This window comes from Gasterosteus aculeatus, chromosome 16, assembly GCF_964276395.1.
Source record: "Gasterosteus aculeatus chromosome 16, fGasAcu3.hap1.1, whole genome shotgun sequence".
Lineage (NCBI taxonomy): Eukaryota > Metazoa > Chordata > Actinopteri > Perciformes > Gasterosteidae > Gasterosteus > Gasterosteus aculeatus.
In genome coordinates this window covers 18,675,050-18,691,566 of record NC_135704.1, presented here as the reverse complement: position 1 = coordinate 18,691,566, position 16,517 = coordinate 18,675,050, and the positions used below count along the sequence as shown (strand labels likewise).

Genomic DNA, 16,517 nt, shown 5'->3' with positions numbered 1-16,517 from the left:
TGTACATTCATCTATGTTACAGTGCATACTATACTGCCTCTGTTGTATGCAGTATTCTTGCTGTGCATATTTCCACTTCAAGCATTTCATTGCACAATCAAGAGATAAAAGCCCACGAACCTTTATTCTGAAAGTCACAGCCGGATGCTGCTGCCGTTCCTCCAGTTAGCTTCACTCTGCAGCAAGCGGCACCTAGCTTACTGGCTAACTGAGTAAAACCGACTTTTACACTGAATTTCTGACCGCTTTGGCCACAGCTCTGCGTTAGTATGCGATCCCAGGAGGAGGGAAATATCTCCTGAGTCCACACGCTGTCGTGTCCGGACTTATTGATCATTTTAAGTTTCTATTTTTCGCCTCAACTGCCTGGAGGAAATTCAACTGGCGAGGTGGGTCACAGTTAACTGCTGATTTAGCTGAAAAAAGGGGTCAAACTACTGTTTTAATCGGAATATAAAGCAAATATTGTGTCGTGGATAATGTGTTTAGGAAGACGGGGGAGTTCTGTTGTGTCAGCAGCTTCTTATTTAGCTCGTTATTGCTGTTTTTTGGTTTATTCAATATAATGCAGATGTTAAAGCACAGTGGTGAACACATTAAATGAATGTGCGGTTGTCTTATAAGCAGTAAATGTAGGAAACGAAATAAAGCGTCACGTTTTAGGGAAACATCCTGGTTTCTTAATTTAAAGATGGATTATAGTTAAACTTACAATTATATTCACAAATATATACATATTGTTCCCTTTAGAACAACATTAAACCTATTTTTTTTATTTAAGTTGATGCATAGTGAAGGAAAGAACCAAATAATGTAATTACGAGGCGTAAATGTTTCACATTTATCCTTGATTCATAATTTTTGAATTGTTTGAAATATCAGAATTGTTGCTGTTTATTGATTAATTTTTAACTTAGAATGATAAAACCAAGAGGAAAGTGTCAAATCATCAAATTATTTCAGTTATTATTCAGTCTATTTAATCAATGTTTTTCTTTTAATTATTCAGATGGCTGGTAAGACCTTTTAAATTAAATCTAGAAGGAGAATTGGATTTATTTCTCTGACATTTTATTGATAAAAGTGATTAATAATGAAAATAAGATGAATGCCGTTGAAGCAGTGGAACTAATTTGTTCATTGATTAGCGTCACGGCGTCCTGAGAGGAACCTCCGTCACGGCGTCCTGAGAGGAACCTCCGTCACGGCGTCCTGAGAGGAACCTCCGTCACGGCGTCCTGAGGGGAACCTCCGTCACCACACGAGTGACCGACCTTCTGGTTTCCGCAGCCGGCGGCGGGATGGACCCTCTGGGCGCTCGCTCCCAGTTCGTGGACATCCAGACGCTCCCCACCTGGCAGCAGCAGCTGGGAGACGAGGAGGAGACGCCGCTGGACCGGAGGGACAGCCTGCTCGGCCAGGAGGTCTTCCCCTCGCCCTTCCCCTTCAGAGCCGACATCAACCGCAAGATCATCCTCTTGTGAGTCACACGCCGCTTCCTTCACTCTGTTGCTGCCGGCGACGGATCTGTTTTTGCTGGGATGGAAGCAGGCGGCAGTGAGAAGGGTCTCCTCTCTGGAGACCCAGGACGTCCCGCTGGGGGGGGAACGGGAGGCCAGAGAGAACCAGCACCTGTGTAGAATGAGAGCCTCTTTCATGCAGAGTAAAGAGTTTGATCTTCCACTGAGGAGCAGCGTGTCCGTGGCGACGTCACCTCATTCGGCAGCTCGTCAAATCTTTATTGTTTCCATATTTCAGGCGTGAAGCCAAATGTCATCAGAACTACTCTGACGCTGAGGTGGGGCTCTCGTGAATACGTGCTTGGCCGTTACGCTGTAAAGTGATCCAGGCTAGATGCTGACGTCTCCGAGTCGTCCTTCTGACCACCACGCGCTTCAGCTTTCCTCGTGTGCCCTTTGACCTGGAAGTGGAGTCCGGGTCCGCTTCCTTACAAAGAGTGAATGCTACTCTGTTGATTATTGAAAGGAGCAGAGAGCAACTCTTTTTGTGGGTTTCGTCTCTTCACGTGTTCTACCCCCCCCCCCCCTCCCCACACACACACACACACACAAATCCCCTTTGTGCAGGAACCTGTGACCGTGGCGTTCCTCTGTGAGCGCCTTGTTCTGCACATTCCTGCAGCTTGTGGCGGCGAGCATCTCTGATGCTTTAAACTCTTTCTCTGTCCTGATCCGATACCTTAGACTTAAGTTATTTAAGTTTATTGTGTGCAAACCAGCTGATGCAAATCAGCTTCATTCGCTTTTCCTCATATTATGTTTATGCGTTTGCTCTCTTGACAGTTGAATGGAAGGATTCTTGAAAGATAAATGGCTTATTACACAACTAGCATGATTTAACATGCTACAAGGGTGTAACTGATTTTTATTTTATTTATTTAAACCACTTGCCAAGGATGGAGGGACGCTCGGTTGGGATATAAACGCCCCGTGTGTTTACCTTTTTGTTTTATTGTGCATGTGAGCTTTTTACAACCAAAGTGAAATATAAATGATGAATGTGTGCAGTCACACAGTCGCGGTTCGGATATTTCAATGAGGCGGCTTTGCTGACATTTGGCGATTTAGTGCAATAAAAACACTGAACTAGTTAATGAAGCATTACATAGAGACACAGATTTATTCATATTAAATGATGAAATCCACAATTCCTTTATCCAAAAGTGTATTAAATATGGTGGAAATTCATATTGTAGCTTGATTCCATTTGCATTTGTTTTCTCTGTGAAGACTTTCAGATCTTCTCTTCAAGAGAGTAAAAAAACATTGACTAGAACACAACGATGAACATAACACTATTGCATAAGAATCATTCACTGGCCTTAAAATGTGCGTGGAAACATTAGATATCCGGATCAATCTTCTTTTTTTTTTTTTTTGGTCTGCACATTACAGCCGAGGTGACATCGCGCTGCTGAACTGCACCGCCATCGTGAACACCAGCAACGAGTCGCTGAGCGACAAGAACCCCGTCTCCGACAGCGTGCACCAGCAGGCCGGACCCGAGCTCCGGGACGAGCTGCTCAAACTCAAAGGTACGGGGGAGGAGCCGGAGGCGGAGTTAGACCCGAAGGAGGCGGGGTTAGAAAAAGTATCAAATTTTAGAAAGATGTATTTAATTCTACCAGCTCCTTTTTCAAACCGATCTTCTTATTGACTTTATTTAGAATTAAATTAAATTAAATAACACTTTTTTTCTTCAGTCTTCTTCTGGCGCGTAACACGTCAGGCGTGAATCTCATCCCGTAATCTCGTGTGTGTTTTCGTGCAGGGTGCCGGACCGGCGAGGCCAAGCTGACCAAAGGCTTCAACCTGGCGGCGCGATTCATCGTCCACACGGTGGGGCCAAAGTTCAAATCCAAGTACCGCACGGCGGCGGAGAGCTCGCTGTACAGCTGCTACAGGAACACCATGCAGCTGGCCGCGTAAGAACCCACCGGAACCCACCGGAACCCACCGGCTCTGTTCCACAGAGGAGTTCTTCCAGACTGATGAAATTAAGATGTTTACTTCTACTACTTTGGTGAATTTAGGTCTGTAGATTTCTCCTGAATTCACCAAAGGTTGCAATTCGATTTACATATTTAATAGACACCTAAGAATCAACCGGGGACGTTTTTCTGTCTTTGGAGGTTTGTGTGTGCGTGTTGTTGTGTGCGTGATGGCTTGTTTTTTTCCGCTCTCTTCCCTCAGAGAGCAGTCGATGGCGTCCGTCGGCTTCTGTGTGGTGAGCACGACCAAAAGAGGATACCCGCTGGAGGACGCCACACACATCGCCTTCAGTGAGACACACACCTGTTACACTCGCTTCTTTAAACACACGCACACACTCCGCAGCTGTTACCTTCCTCAAAGCCACGAGACTACATTTATAAATGGGTCGGTTTGTGATTGTCTGACTTTTGGAAACCAGCAGACATTTGGAACTCGTGACGAACGTTTCATGATAGATGCTCTTTTAATTGTGGTAATATGTCAGGTAGCGGGTGTGTGTCTGCGCGTTAACAGGAACGGTGCGCAGGTTCCTGGAGAACCACGGGAACCGCCTGGAGGCCGTTGTGTTCGCCGTGTCGGACGCGGAGGAGGTGTGTGCCACTTCCCAAACACCGCAACCGCGCTTGAATTCGTTTCAGTGACGTATTTGAATCCATTGTTCCACCTTCTTTTGTATGTTCGGGTCATCGGCGTGAATCTGTTTTGTGTGTCCTCGCAGCCGGTGTACAGGAAGCTCCTCCCTCTGTACTTCCCTCGCTCCGAGGAGGAGGAGAAGGCCTTCCTTCCTCTCCTCCCAGGCGACATCGGCAACTCCGAGGGGGAGCCCGTCGTCCCGGAGAGACAGATCCGCATCGCAGAGAAACCCGGCACCCTGGAAGGTACTCGTGCCTTTATTTGATATATTTTAGTTTCTGTCTATATATTTATAAATCCTGTCATTAGGAACGGCTCGTAATGTGCTTCACTTCATGGCAGCTATCTTTTTATTAAAGGTAGGATGTTTTATTTAAATTTTTTTGCCGCGGGGTTGACATTTAATTAATTAACTAAGCAATTGAATTTTCCTTGTGTCAATAAAAAAAAGGGTCCAAGAGCAGCTGATGTGCCTGTAAGAGTCACACATGCGTAATTTATTATTTATTTCCGCTGCATTATTTCCTCACTCCCACACACAGAAACCTTTTCAGGAACCAGGAAACATTTATTGCCAAAATACGTCAAACATACAAGGAATTTGTCTTTGCGGTTGGTGCGCGACAGACAGTGTAACAATAGACAACAAGACAGCAGTAATAAAATAAAGTAAAATGCTAATGCAGTGGCTTAGTAGAATAAGGCTATGGGTTAGTATAAAACAAGGGAATAAAGTTAAAGTTAAAAATGTAAAGTATTTAAAAAGTTTAAAAAATATTAAACATAAAGTGCACAATCGAACAAGTGACAAAGTGACGAGTGACATTTGTTCTTTCGCAGTTTAAGTGACATTCTTACACAGAGAATTCCAAATGTTTTGACAGACCGAATCACCGGTCGCCATTTGTCGCCCAGTCAGGTAATCGAGAGGAATTTGAACTTGTAATCTGTAACGTCGCCACTAGATGGCGCCACATCCCATGCAAGGACCCTTTGAAATGAAAGGAAGCCGTGAGAAGCAAAAAAAGCCTCAACTTCATCATATGATGCTTTTTACAGAATAGAAGTCTGTCTGTAAATGACTCCACTTCTCTCTGGATTTATTCCCTCAGTAAACCTTGTAAACATGAGTTTATGGTCTCAGTCTCTAGTTTCACGTCGTCTTCAGCACAGCATGATGTTCATTTAGTAGATTATGGTCCATGTTGAGTCAAACCGGCCACAGAGCAGGGGACGCTTTAGGGCGGGGCTACACGCTGACTGACAGGTATCCGGACGCACCCCCTCAGTCCGAACGGGAAACATCAGTCCACAAACCAATGGATGACTTCAAGTCCACTTCTCGTGTGCAGTCTGTGGGAGGAGCATAAACCCTCTCACGCCTCCATGTGCACTACTGGGCTCAGTTCCATGGAGATAAAACGGGCAAAGAAGAAGGAAAAGGACGCTTTTGTCTTAAACGTTATTGTCAGGCGAAAGAGGCTTGTGAACGTGACAGCAGCCCTCGTGTTAGCGGGTTCCAGCCCCTCGGCCTCCATTGACCTGCCGGTCCAGCATAATATTTACTGGCTGCCTGTGAGTGCAACCCAGTAACAAACACGCTGGTGTAAACACGCCGACGGACACGCGTGTGGAGGAGATGTGGGGACACGTGTACGGACATGCAGGTGTTTTTCTGGGATGAGAAACAAGAATACTTCTAAAATCAGAGTGTCATGCTCGCAGATCATTTAGCATCAATGAAATAAATAAACACGAGATGAGGCCGATTAGGGAGCATTTCCATCGAACCATAGCTGTTGTGTCTGATCCTCCAACAAGCCCATTAAAGCCATCGATGTCTATCAAACGTTTGTTTGTTTGTGTGTGTAGAGGATTCTGAAGAGGAGAGTCTCAAGTCGGACCTCGGTCAGGTGGGCAACCACGCTTTTGCCCGCATGGAGGGAGACGTGGACAAACAGCGGAAACTGATCCTGCAAGGCCAGATGTCAGAGGCGGCCATCTTGAAACAACACCAGAGGAAGTAAGAGGGGTGGGGATCGATGAAATGTTATTCATTCATTGACATGAACATGAATAGTCACTACTGACCAGCAGGGGGCGACTCCTCTGGTCCCATAGACGTCTATGAGGAAATGACTCTACTTCTCTGTAGTGACCAGCAGGGGGCGACTCCTCTGCTCCCATAGACGTCTATGAGGAAATGACTCTACTTCTCTGTAGTGACCAGCAGGGGGCGACTCCTCTGCTCCCATAGACGTCTATGAGGAAATGACTCTACTTCTCTGTAGTGACCAGCAGGGGGCGACTCCTCTGCTCCCATAGACGTCTATGAGGAAATGACTCTACTTCTCTCTTGATTTATTCCCTCAGTAAACATTGTAAACATGAGTTTATGGTCTCAGTCTCTAGTTTCAAGTCTTCTTTAATACAGCATGATGTTCATTCATTAAATTATGGTCCATGTAGAGTCAAACAGACCATAAACAGGGGGGCTTTAGGGCGGGACTACACAGTGATTGACAGGTCTCTACCAGAGTCTCTACATCACGCCTCGGTCCACGTAGGGTCACTTCTCTGCACCTCTTCTCTGGCCCCATGAACAATAAGCTGAAGCTCGGTGTTCCTCTCCTGCAGCTACGGCCGCTGGCTGTGTCGGGCGAGGGCCGAGGATCTGTCCGACGTCGCCGCGCTGAAGGCCTTGTATCAAACCGGTACGTGTGACGCCGCGGGAGATAAATAGTCAGTGAGCACAACTGTGGTGCAGCCATAGACTTTCAGCGTCTCAGATGTTCGGCGGTGTGATGACCGTCACCAGCAGGGGGCGATGTTGCTCCACAGTTTAGCTCCAGTCATTCTGTTATAGGGTTCAAAGGTCAGCTTGCTCAAATGGGCAAACACACGGTTTTGTAATGCGTGGATCAATTCAGCGAAAAGAAAACCTCTAAATTGACATTTTATTGTTTTTGTGACTAATTTAGTCCCTCCTCCTAGTTTCACATTTCAACTCTTTAATTCTTTGGCCCTCTTCAAAATGTCGGTCATGTGACTAAACTTGAGTTTGTTCTCACTGTTCTCACTGTCATCAAGCTTCACTCCTCTCTGGATGCTGGAGGTTCTACAGAGGGGTTTGTTTCTAAATCATTAAGAGATTAATCATAGTAAATGTAATCATAAATACATTTGTGTCGGTCAGTGTTTTCCGATTCATGGAGTGAAACAAGTCTTATTTATATATTTAAATATATAACATAACATGCAAGTATTACATATTTTAAAAGATGAGGCATTTCTAACATTTAAGAATGTTTCATTTGAATATCAACAATATTCAACTCAAATTAGAGAGAATAAATGGCCTTAAACTACCGTGACCAATGTTTAACAATCAAAAGCAGAGAATCTGATTCTGAAAGTATTTGTTTCTTCTCGACGCGTCTCATGAAGAAGACGACGAGAAGCTTCAGTTCTGTTTCTGTTCAGACCATTTCTTCTTATTAAAAAGAGGCTCATCGCCTAAAAGATGGTGTTTGAAGATCTATCAAAGCTTGTCTTTCATTTCCGATGTAAGAAATTAATTAGCAATGAATTATTGTTTGAATCAGACCTAGAGTTCAGACCGGGAACAGAATGTTGGACAAAAATCAAGCATGGAAACATCTGAAGTGCGTCTGTGCGATAAAAGAACCGAGTGTAACAAACATGATGACGGATGTTTGTTTTTAATGGAAATGATCGGATTCACCAGAGAGACAAATAAATAAAGGAATAAAACGGCAACGTGAGAATAAAAAGTCAGCGATGGGGAGGAGCCGTTGTCACGGCGACGACAGGTCGTCACTTTCCTTTGTGTCGACGGGTTCTTTAAAGCGGCGCAGTGAACTAAACGCTGACACATCAAAGGCTGCTTTTTGGAATTCACCAACGTGGTGACTGAGATATTTACTGAACTGAAGGCAAAAAAAAACAAATGTGCATCACATAGTTTTGTTCAACGAAAAGTCAAAAAACTAAATGCATCCAATAGAAGAATCGCATTAAACATGAGGAGCATAAACCAAAGAATTTAACTGATCATAAAGACAATAATTTTCGGCACTTAATCAACAACTGGTTGGAGGTTTGAAGGAACTTTAACTAACTGATTTACTTGAAATGGAGGTTTTATGTCCCAAATATGTGGGTTTCTTCTTTCTGTAGAATAAATTAATTAGAGTAGAGTAATAAATATTCTGTAAAATTTCTAAATAAGTTTTCAGACCCCACAGTGAAATCTTATTGTCTCATTTTGTGTGTCCCCCAGGTGTGGACACGTGTGGCAGGACAGTGATGGTTCTGGTGGGACGAAACATCCCGGTGACCGTCATCGACATTGAAAAGGTAAAATGACACGATGCGTATTTCAAAATAAAACGCTTTTGTTGAGGTTACATTAAATTTTTGTGCACGTGTTCGTTCCTGCTCGCAGGCGCTGCTGTACTTCATCCACGTCATGGACCACATCACGGTGAAGGAGTACGTGATGGTTTACTTCCACACGCTGACCGGAGAGCACAACCACCTGGACTCCGACTTCCTCAAGAACCTCTACGACATCGTGGACGCCAAGTCAGTCCGACACGTTTACCTCCACGCCGTAATAAGCCTCGGGAGGGGGGGGGGGGGATATTCCGTTTTTTGTTACCAGACCATAAAGCAGGGCGCTTTGAGGCGGGGCTACACGCTGAGTGACAGGTCTCTAATAGACCATAAAGCAGGAAGCTTTGAGGCGGGGCTACACGCTGAGTGACAGGTCTCTAATAGACCATAAAGCCGGGTGCTTTGGGGCGGGGCTACACGCTGAGTGACAGGTCTCTAATAGACCATAAAGCAGGGAGCTTTGGGGCGGGGCTACACGCTGAGTGACAGGTCTCTAATAGACCATAAAGCCGGGTGCTTTGGGGCGGGGCTACACGCTGAGTGACAGGTCTCTAATAGACCATAAAGCAGGGAGCTTTGGGGCGGGGCTACACGCTGAGTGACAGGTCTCTAATAGACCATAAAGCAGGGAGCTTTGGGGCGGGGCTACACGCTGAGTGACAGGTCTCTAATAGACCATAAAACTGGGTGCTTTGGGGCGGGGCTACACGCTGAGTGACAGGTCTCTTATAGACCATAAAGCAGGGTGCTTTGGGGCGGGGCTACACGCTGATTGACAGGTCTCTAATAGACCATAAAGCAGGGAGCTTTGAGGCGGGGCTACATGCTGATTGACAGGTCTCTTATAGACCATAAAGCAGGGCGCTTTGAGACGGGGCTACACGCTGAGTGACAGGTCTCTTATAGACCATAAAGCAGGGAGCTTTGGGGCGGGGCTACACGCTGAGTGACAGGTCTCTAATAGACCATAAAGTAGAGCGCTTTGGGGCGGGGCTACGTGCTGATTGACAGGTCTCAGGTCTCTATCATGGAGGATGCAGTGAAGTGTGAGTTCTCTGTTTTTTTACAGTATTTGTGTACAAAATGTCTCACGGCGCTGCGTATTTCTAAGCTATGAAGAACCTCGTCTCCCTCCTCCTGCGCTGGTCCTTCTCGTACTGGTAGAACCTCAGTTACACTCTAGATATTTCCTATTTAAGTGTCACCGCAGCAGGACGTCACCAGAAAAAAGGCTGATATTCCAAACTTCAACACCAAATGCATTTCATAGCTTTACATGGACTTGTCATTTTGGATGACAGCACCACATGTTTTTGATATCTTGATTGGGATGGAACAGAAGTGGACGCGGTCCTCAGAGTTCATTAGAACGCCGCGTTCCTGCCTCTGGGAAAGAAAAACCAGCTGTGAAGCGCTTTTGTTTGATGATCCCTTTCAATGACGATTTCTTTTTTTAAAATTCGGTCAAAGAATGGCAGTGAGGAAGAGGACACCGGGGGACACAACTTTAGTTCTCATCAGGGAAAATGTAGTGAAAAGTACAGATAACCATATTTATATGGCCCGGCGTGTAAAGAGGAACGTAAGAGGTGAATCATACAACGTGATAAAGGACTAGAAACGGGGAAGCTCTAAAAGAAAAATCTAAACAACAACAGACTTTCGAGGCCTGTGTCGATATTACGTCATGGGCACAAATATTCATAATATAATTCGTGGCGCGTGTCCAAGTGTCCCTGAGCAGGACACCATGGGTTAAAAAACCTGATTCCCTCCCCTGGTTTTCGGTTTCAGGCGGCGGTCAGAGGAGGAACCACGAGTCTGTGATGAACTTGTGCATTTTACATCGAAACTAGAAAATCATTTAGTATTTTTGTACCTGCGTTAAAGAGAAACGTTTGTCCTTCCTGGTAATCGCAACTGAACAAGTTTCCCGAGTCAGAGGGGAACTCCGAGCACCTTTCAACCCCCTCATTCGCTCGGTTTGGCCACACCCCCTTAACCCTCCGACGAGGCAACGCTGTTCTTTTCATCGATGAGTCGTGTGGAGGAATTGGAGAGCGTCACGGCAACCAAGACGCCCTCATTCAACTTCCCCTTTTCGTGGCAAGAGGGGGGAACCCCGTCCAGCCCGCACTGCTGCCCGCAGACGAGCGACACATCCCTGCTTCTTCTGAATGATCGAGTTCTAGATGATGAAGTAATGTGTAGGCAGGCTGTGCTGAGGGGCCGGCGCCTCCTCCTCCAATGCGCTCTGTACCATCAGCGCGTCGGTGAAACCCGTTATTCCGTTAGCATCCGTGTTCCAGGAGCTCTCATTGAAGGGAAGAAGAACAACATCAGCATCGGTCAAACCCTCTGCTTCCGATTCCGTCTCGGCCGGTGAAGCCTCTCGTCCCATCTCCGGACCCCCCCCCCCCTTCCGCTGAGGTGATCGTGACCTCTGATGGGGTCATTGGAGCATCAACTGAGCACATCTGCCCACTACAGAAGAAGATTACAGAAACATCTGTAGAGGCCAAAGGCCTTAAAGGAAATAAAGATGTGGCTGTAATTGTGGGCGATCTTGCTGTGTGTTTTACACCACTAATGACCCCCCCCCCCTTCAATAGGACCAAACAATATGTAGTGCAGATCAGACAAAGTGCCCATGTTCATGTCCCACAATGCAACAGTCCTGTGTTGTAATAGCAGAGCTCTGACGCATGCACACATCTGCTTCTGGCTACAGCTGTTTATCGTCTTTTAGGGATCTTCTGACAAGTAGAAATAGGGAGATAACGGATCCCACCCTGGTGCAGCATCGTGTCTGTGGGCTGCAGGATGAAGATCTTGCAGCAAGGAGAGCCTAGATGACCTGATGCTGCATTTCACTGACGTGCCAAGTGTTCTCTCTGTTTGTGTGTTTCAGGTTTAAGAAGAATCTAAAGGCCTTCTACTTCGTACATCCATCATTTCGCTCTAAGGTAAGGGCTCGTCTCTTTTCATTGATCCTCAATAAATCAATATCCACCTCGCGCTGCTCCGCCCACGTTTCTCTCTTCAGCTTATGTTGTCAATGTGGGAACATTCGTATGAAAACCGCCTGAAGTCATATTTTCGGATGTATTTTAAGACTTCGTCGTGTATCACAGCGGAGACGCCTTCCCGTAGATTCACTTTTGATATCTTCCTCCATTAAAGCATTTGCAAAAGTTTTATCACTTAGACACAAAACTAATTATGACTTACTTCACATATTGCTCCTTGACGGTAAACTCATTGTGCAACAAAACCTGCATTGATCAGGGACTAAAGTTCCTATGATTAGATTGATAGGTGGAGCTTTCTGGTTTGTGTCCGGTTCTTTGCCGGAACCCCCTCCTCGTTAAAGGTTCCTCTGGTTCCTCCGCTCTACAGCCGTGTGTTGGTCGGTTCATCCAGATCACATCTGCAATCCGCCCTCTCGCCTCCAGGTGTCCACGTGGTTCTTCACCACCTTCAGTGTGTCCGGGTTGAAGGACAAGGTGCGCTACCTGGACAACCTGCAGCAGCTCTTCACCTACATCAAACCCGAGCAGATCGACATTCCTCCGTTTGTGCTGGAGTACGACGCCCGGGTAAGCGCCCTCAATGACCGCCTCTGGAAGAGAGACCTGTCAATCACAGCAGCCCCGCCCTCAATCGTAATCTGCTTTGTGGTGGGTTTGACTCGTGGACCATCATTTACCAAGTGAAGTGAATATGATGCTGAACAGAAGAAGACCATAAACTCATGTTTACAATGTTTACTGAGGGAATAAATCAAGAGAGAAGTAGAGTCATTTCCTCATAGACGTCTATGGGAGCAGAGGAGTCGCCCCCTGCTGGTCACTACAGAGAAGTAGAGTCATTTCCTCATAGACGTCTATGGGAGCAGAGGAGTCGCCCCCTGCTGGTCACTACAGAGAAGTAGAGTCATTTCCTCATAGACGTCTATGGGAGCAGAGGAGTCGCCCCCTGCTGGTCACTACAGAGAAGTAGAGTCATTTCCTCATAGACGTCTATGGGAGCAGAGGAGTCGCCCCCTGCTGGTCACTACAGAGAAGTAGAGTCATTTCCTCATAGACGTCTATGGGAGCAGAGGAGTCGCCCCCTGCTGGTCACTACAGAGAAGTAGAGTCATTTCCTCATAGACGTCTATGGGAGCAGAGGAGTCGCCCCCTGCTGGTCACTACAGAGAAGTAGAGTCATTTCCTCATAGACGTCTATGGGAGCAGAGGAGTCGCCCCCTGCTGGTCACTACAGAGAAGTAGAGTCATTTCCTCATAGACGTCTATGGGAGCAGAGGAGTCGCCCCCTGCTGGTCACTACAGAGAAGTAGAGTCATTTCCTCATAGACGTCTATGGGAGCAGAGGAGTCGCCCCCTGCTGGTCACTACAGAGAAGTAGAGTTTATTTCCTCATAGACGTCTATGGGAGCAGAGGAGTCGCCCCCTGCTGGTCACTACAGAGAAGTAGAGTCATTTCCTCATAGACGTCTATGGGAGCAGAGGAGTCGCCCCCTGCTGGTCACTACAGAGAAGTAGAGTCATTTCCTCATAGACGTCTATGGGAGCAGAGGAGTCGCCCCCTGCTGGTCACTACAGAGAAGTAGAGTAATTTCCTCATAGACGTCTATGGGAGCAGAGGAGTCGCCCCCTGCTGGTCACTACAGAGAAGTAGAGTCATTTCCTCATAGACGTCTATGGGAGCAGAGGAGTCGCCCCCTGCTGGTCACTACAGAGAAGTAGAGTCATTTCCTCATAGACGTCTATGGGAGCAGAGGAGTCGCCCCCTGCTGGTCACTACAGAGAAGTAGAGTCATTTCCTCATAGACGTCTATGGGAGCAGAGGAGTCGCCCCCTGCTGGTCAGTGGCTTTAACTTCACTCTGAACCGGAGGTTGTCTCCTGGTTGATCCTCCTCCTCCTCCCTGGTGGGCCTTTGTTTTACCTCAGAAATATGGATATTAACGTATCAATGACTCATGTGTGTATATATTACATTAGGCCTAAAACATAGAGATCTATATATTTCAACTTGAAATGTCTTTCAAGTTGAAAGCAACATTCTAATTTTCTCTCTCCAGTTATCATCTTTCAATGGAAACCTCCCAAATTTAAAATCTGAAGCGTGTTTACGCCTTTTAATCCTAAACTCTATTCATCAAACGCCTGTGTGTGTGTGTGTGTGTGTGTGTGTGTGTGTGTGTGTGTGTGTGTGTGTGTTATACAACGCTAATAAGCAGCGTGAGAGAAGAACAGGTGAGCTCGAGTTACGTGTGAACTCGTTGGGTTGAAAAGATATAAAACAACTGAAAGGCTCCCGTTCTAAAAGGGACAAAAACACAAAAAACAGCCCTGTTCTGTCCAACGAATATTTAGTTTCTTTTATAAGCTTTAGTCTGGTTGTCACGGTGACTGGTAATAACTGTAATTACTTTCTTTCCACCACTGTTGTCCCTCAGAGTAGGTGAGGTGTGTCATTTTATTGAATTAGTCATTAAAGAGTAATTATGTCAGCGCTGTGACACTCTGTCCTGTCGGCATTCCAAGTACCGGTTCTCCTTCCAATCTTACTGTAGTCAGTCTGTTATTCTAAACCAGTCTTTAGTCGGCTGGTTTTATCTACATGAATGCATCATATTCAATGAAATCATGAACTTCTGGATGTTTAAAGATGTACCCCCCCCCCCCCCCCCCCCCCCCGCAGGTGAACGGACCGTTCCGCCGCCCTCAGTCCTCCGGCCTGTGACAGGACGCTGGGACCTTTTCTACGGACACGTCGTCCCCGTCTGGATGTGAAGTCTTGACCTCCTCTTAAAGGCTCTGACCTTTCATGGAGGGGGGGGGGCTCTCCTTCATACGTCACGCTCAGGCTGAGCGGTCGCTCTCTGGCCACCGGCTATTTGTGGACCTGCTAATGGTTTCTGGATTTAGAAATGCTTCTCATTCAGAGGTTCCCTCAATATGAAGATCGTCCTAAACAAGCAGGGCGACGTGGTTCCGACCGGATGTCCGCTGGGTCTCTTTCTGTGACGCCCCGGTTAGCTCCGCATCGTGTTAACATACATTCATACATTATAAGTTGCGTTCAACCCATTTAGCAAGAAATACTTGTCCATTTTTCACGACTTATTTGCTTCCTCTTCTGGAGTTTGCTGCTAAAATCGATCCCACTCTCGTGCAAGATGTGCAGCATCCAGAAGACTGGAAGCCGGTGGGGGGGGGGGGGGGGGGGGGGGGGGGGGGGGGCACATAGACGGCTGCTTGTGAAGAACACGTCTCACACAATGTTTCCGTATTCACTTAAATGAGGTTGGAGAAGTTCTTGTTTTGCGTCACTCTACAAACACTTTGCGTATCAATCACCAGGAAGAGTTTACGTCACCCGAGCCACTGGGGAGATGAACAATGAAGCTGTCTAATGCAAGAAAGCAACACCAGTCGACCACAATCAATATTCTCCCTCCTGACTTACTGTCTTCTGTCTATTCAGGTCACATGGTGTGAAATGCTGCCTCTGGTATTCACTCTTTATTTAAAAGGTACAGTTCACCAGTTAATTCAAAGAAATAAGCATTTAGCAGAGAGGTCTAATATAAAGGTGCCAGATGTTGAGTGTCTGCGTTTTGCTGCTCTTACGTGGAGCGGACAGCCAGACATCGCCACGGCAACCATCTGCATTGATAATCGCCACCATAGATTTTTGGGTGTACTGTCCCTTTAAGGGTGGGCGAACCAGAAGGGGGTAACTAAGGTGAGGTAACATGTGTCCCTGACACGCGTGTTCTCACCTGTCGGGGATTCTTTAAACCATTCCGGACTTTCCTCTCGATGGCTGTAGTTCTTTAATAAACGAACCTGTGAAACGTTGAGATGATTCCTGGTGGAGTAAAAGGTTCTCGACTTGTTCTTTACAAAGAAAATTCACATCTGAAGCCTCAATTTGACAATTGTTATAAATGCAGCTGCTGATTATTGGAAGAAAAGAATCAATCTGTGATTATGTCGGAATGTAAGAAAGTAGAACCAAACTTTGGAAATGTGTGTTTTCTTTTTTTCATTTAATGATTTACATTTACGGTTACTGTTTTTTTATATACATAATAAATTGTGTGTATATGTATGTATGTATGTATATATATGTATATATATATTAATACACACATATTAAAATGATTTTCGTCTGAAAGTTTTTCATTTCCTGTTTGTCCTTTTCAAAACCGTTTACTCATTAAAACTCAGCTTAAATTTCCAAATTATTATATAACTTTTGAGAAGTGGATCATTTGTTTTTTTCTATTCTTCAAACCAACAGTGATGTTTGTTACATTTGAGCTACAGTTGAAGTTTATTCACAAACATGTGTTCTGGTTTCAAGGTCAAAGGTCACCTCCGGTTCAGCTGAACAGCTGGAACCAAACATCTGGAAACCCAGCAAATTCTCTGCAGCAATAAAACCAGATACGTTTATATATATATATATATATATATATATATATATAAATATATATATATATATATATACACATAGACACACAACTGCTGTTCATCCAGATGAAGGTCAAACCTTGACCTGACTTCACTTGACTTTATGATATTTCGGGCAAACAATGATTTGACTTTCATAATGACGTCCGTGATTGTTTTTTATGACCATTCACACCACGCGAGGTAAATAAATGGATGAGAGGATTTGTCAAATGTGCCAAATGATCGTGTGCTGAAAACAAGGAAAAGGAAACAAAAAAATCCAAAACACCGATGTTACATCAGAGAAGATCAAAGACCAACGGAATGTACTATGACTTATTGTGAATTATGATACTTGATATAAATGTACTATGATAATAAATGAACAGGAGGCATCTGAAAGGCTGGTATTGTGGTTAGTGGATGATCTTAAATGTGCTGAATGGACGTCGTAAACAAGGAAAAGAAAACAAAAA

General features: G+C 45.5%; 1 protein-coding gene across 1 annotated transcript; it reads left to right on the top strand.

Annotated features, from left to right (window-relative positions):
* Positions 1-133: 133 nt before the first annotated feature.
* Positions 134-15,760, top strand: gdap2 (ganglioside induced differentiation associated protein 2). Its single transcript, XM_040201583.2, has 14 exons — positions 134-389; positions 1,149-1,480; positions 2,916-3,055; positions 3,292-3,445; positions 3,714-3,802; positions 4,029-4,105; positions 4,234-4,393; positions 6,021-6,171; positions 6,786-6,862; positions 8,452-8,528; positions 8,617-8,756; positions 11,479-11,533; positions 12,023-12,166; positions 14,279-15,760. Exons 2-14 carry the CDS (start codon positions 1,302-1,304, stop codon positions 14,318-14,320), a joined length of 1,485 nt encoding a protein of 494 aa, XP_040057517.2. The 5' UTR covers positions 134-389; positions 1,149-1,301; the 3' UTR covers positions 14,321-15,760.
* The last annotated feature ends 757 nt before the right edge of the window (positions 15,761-16,517 follow it).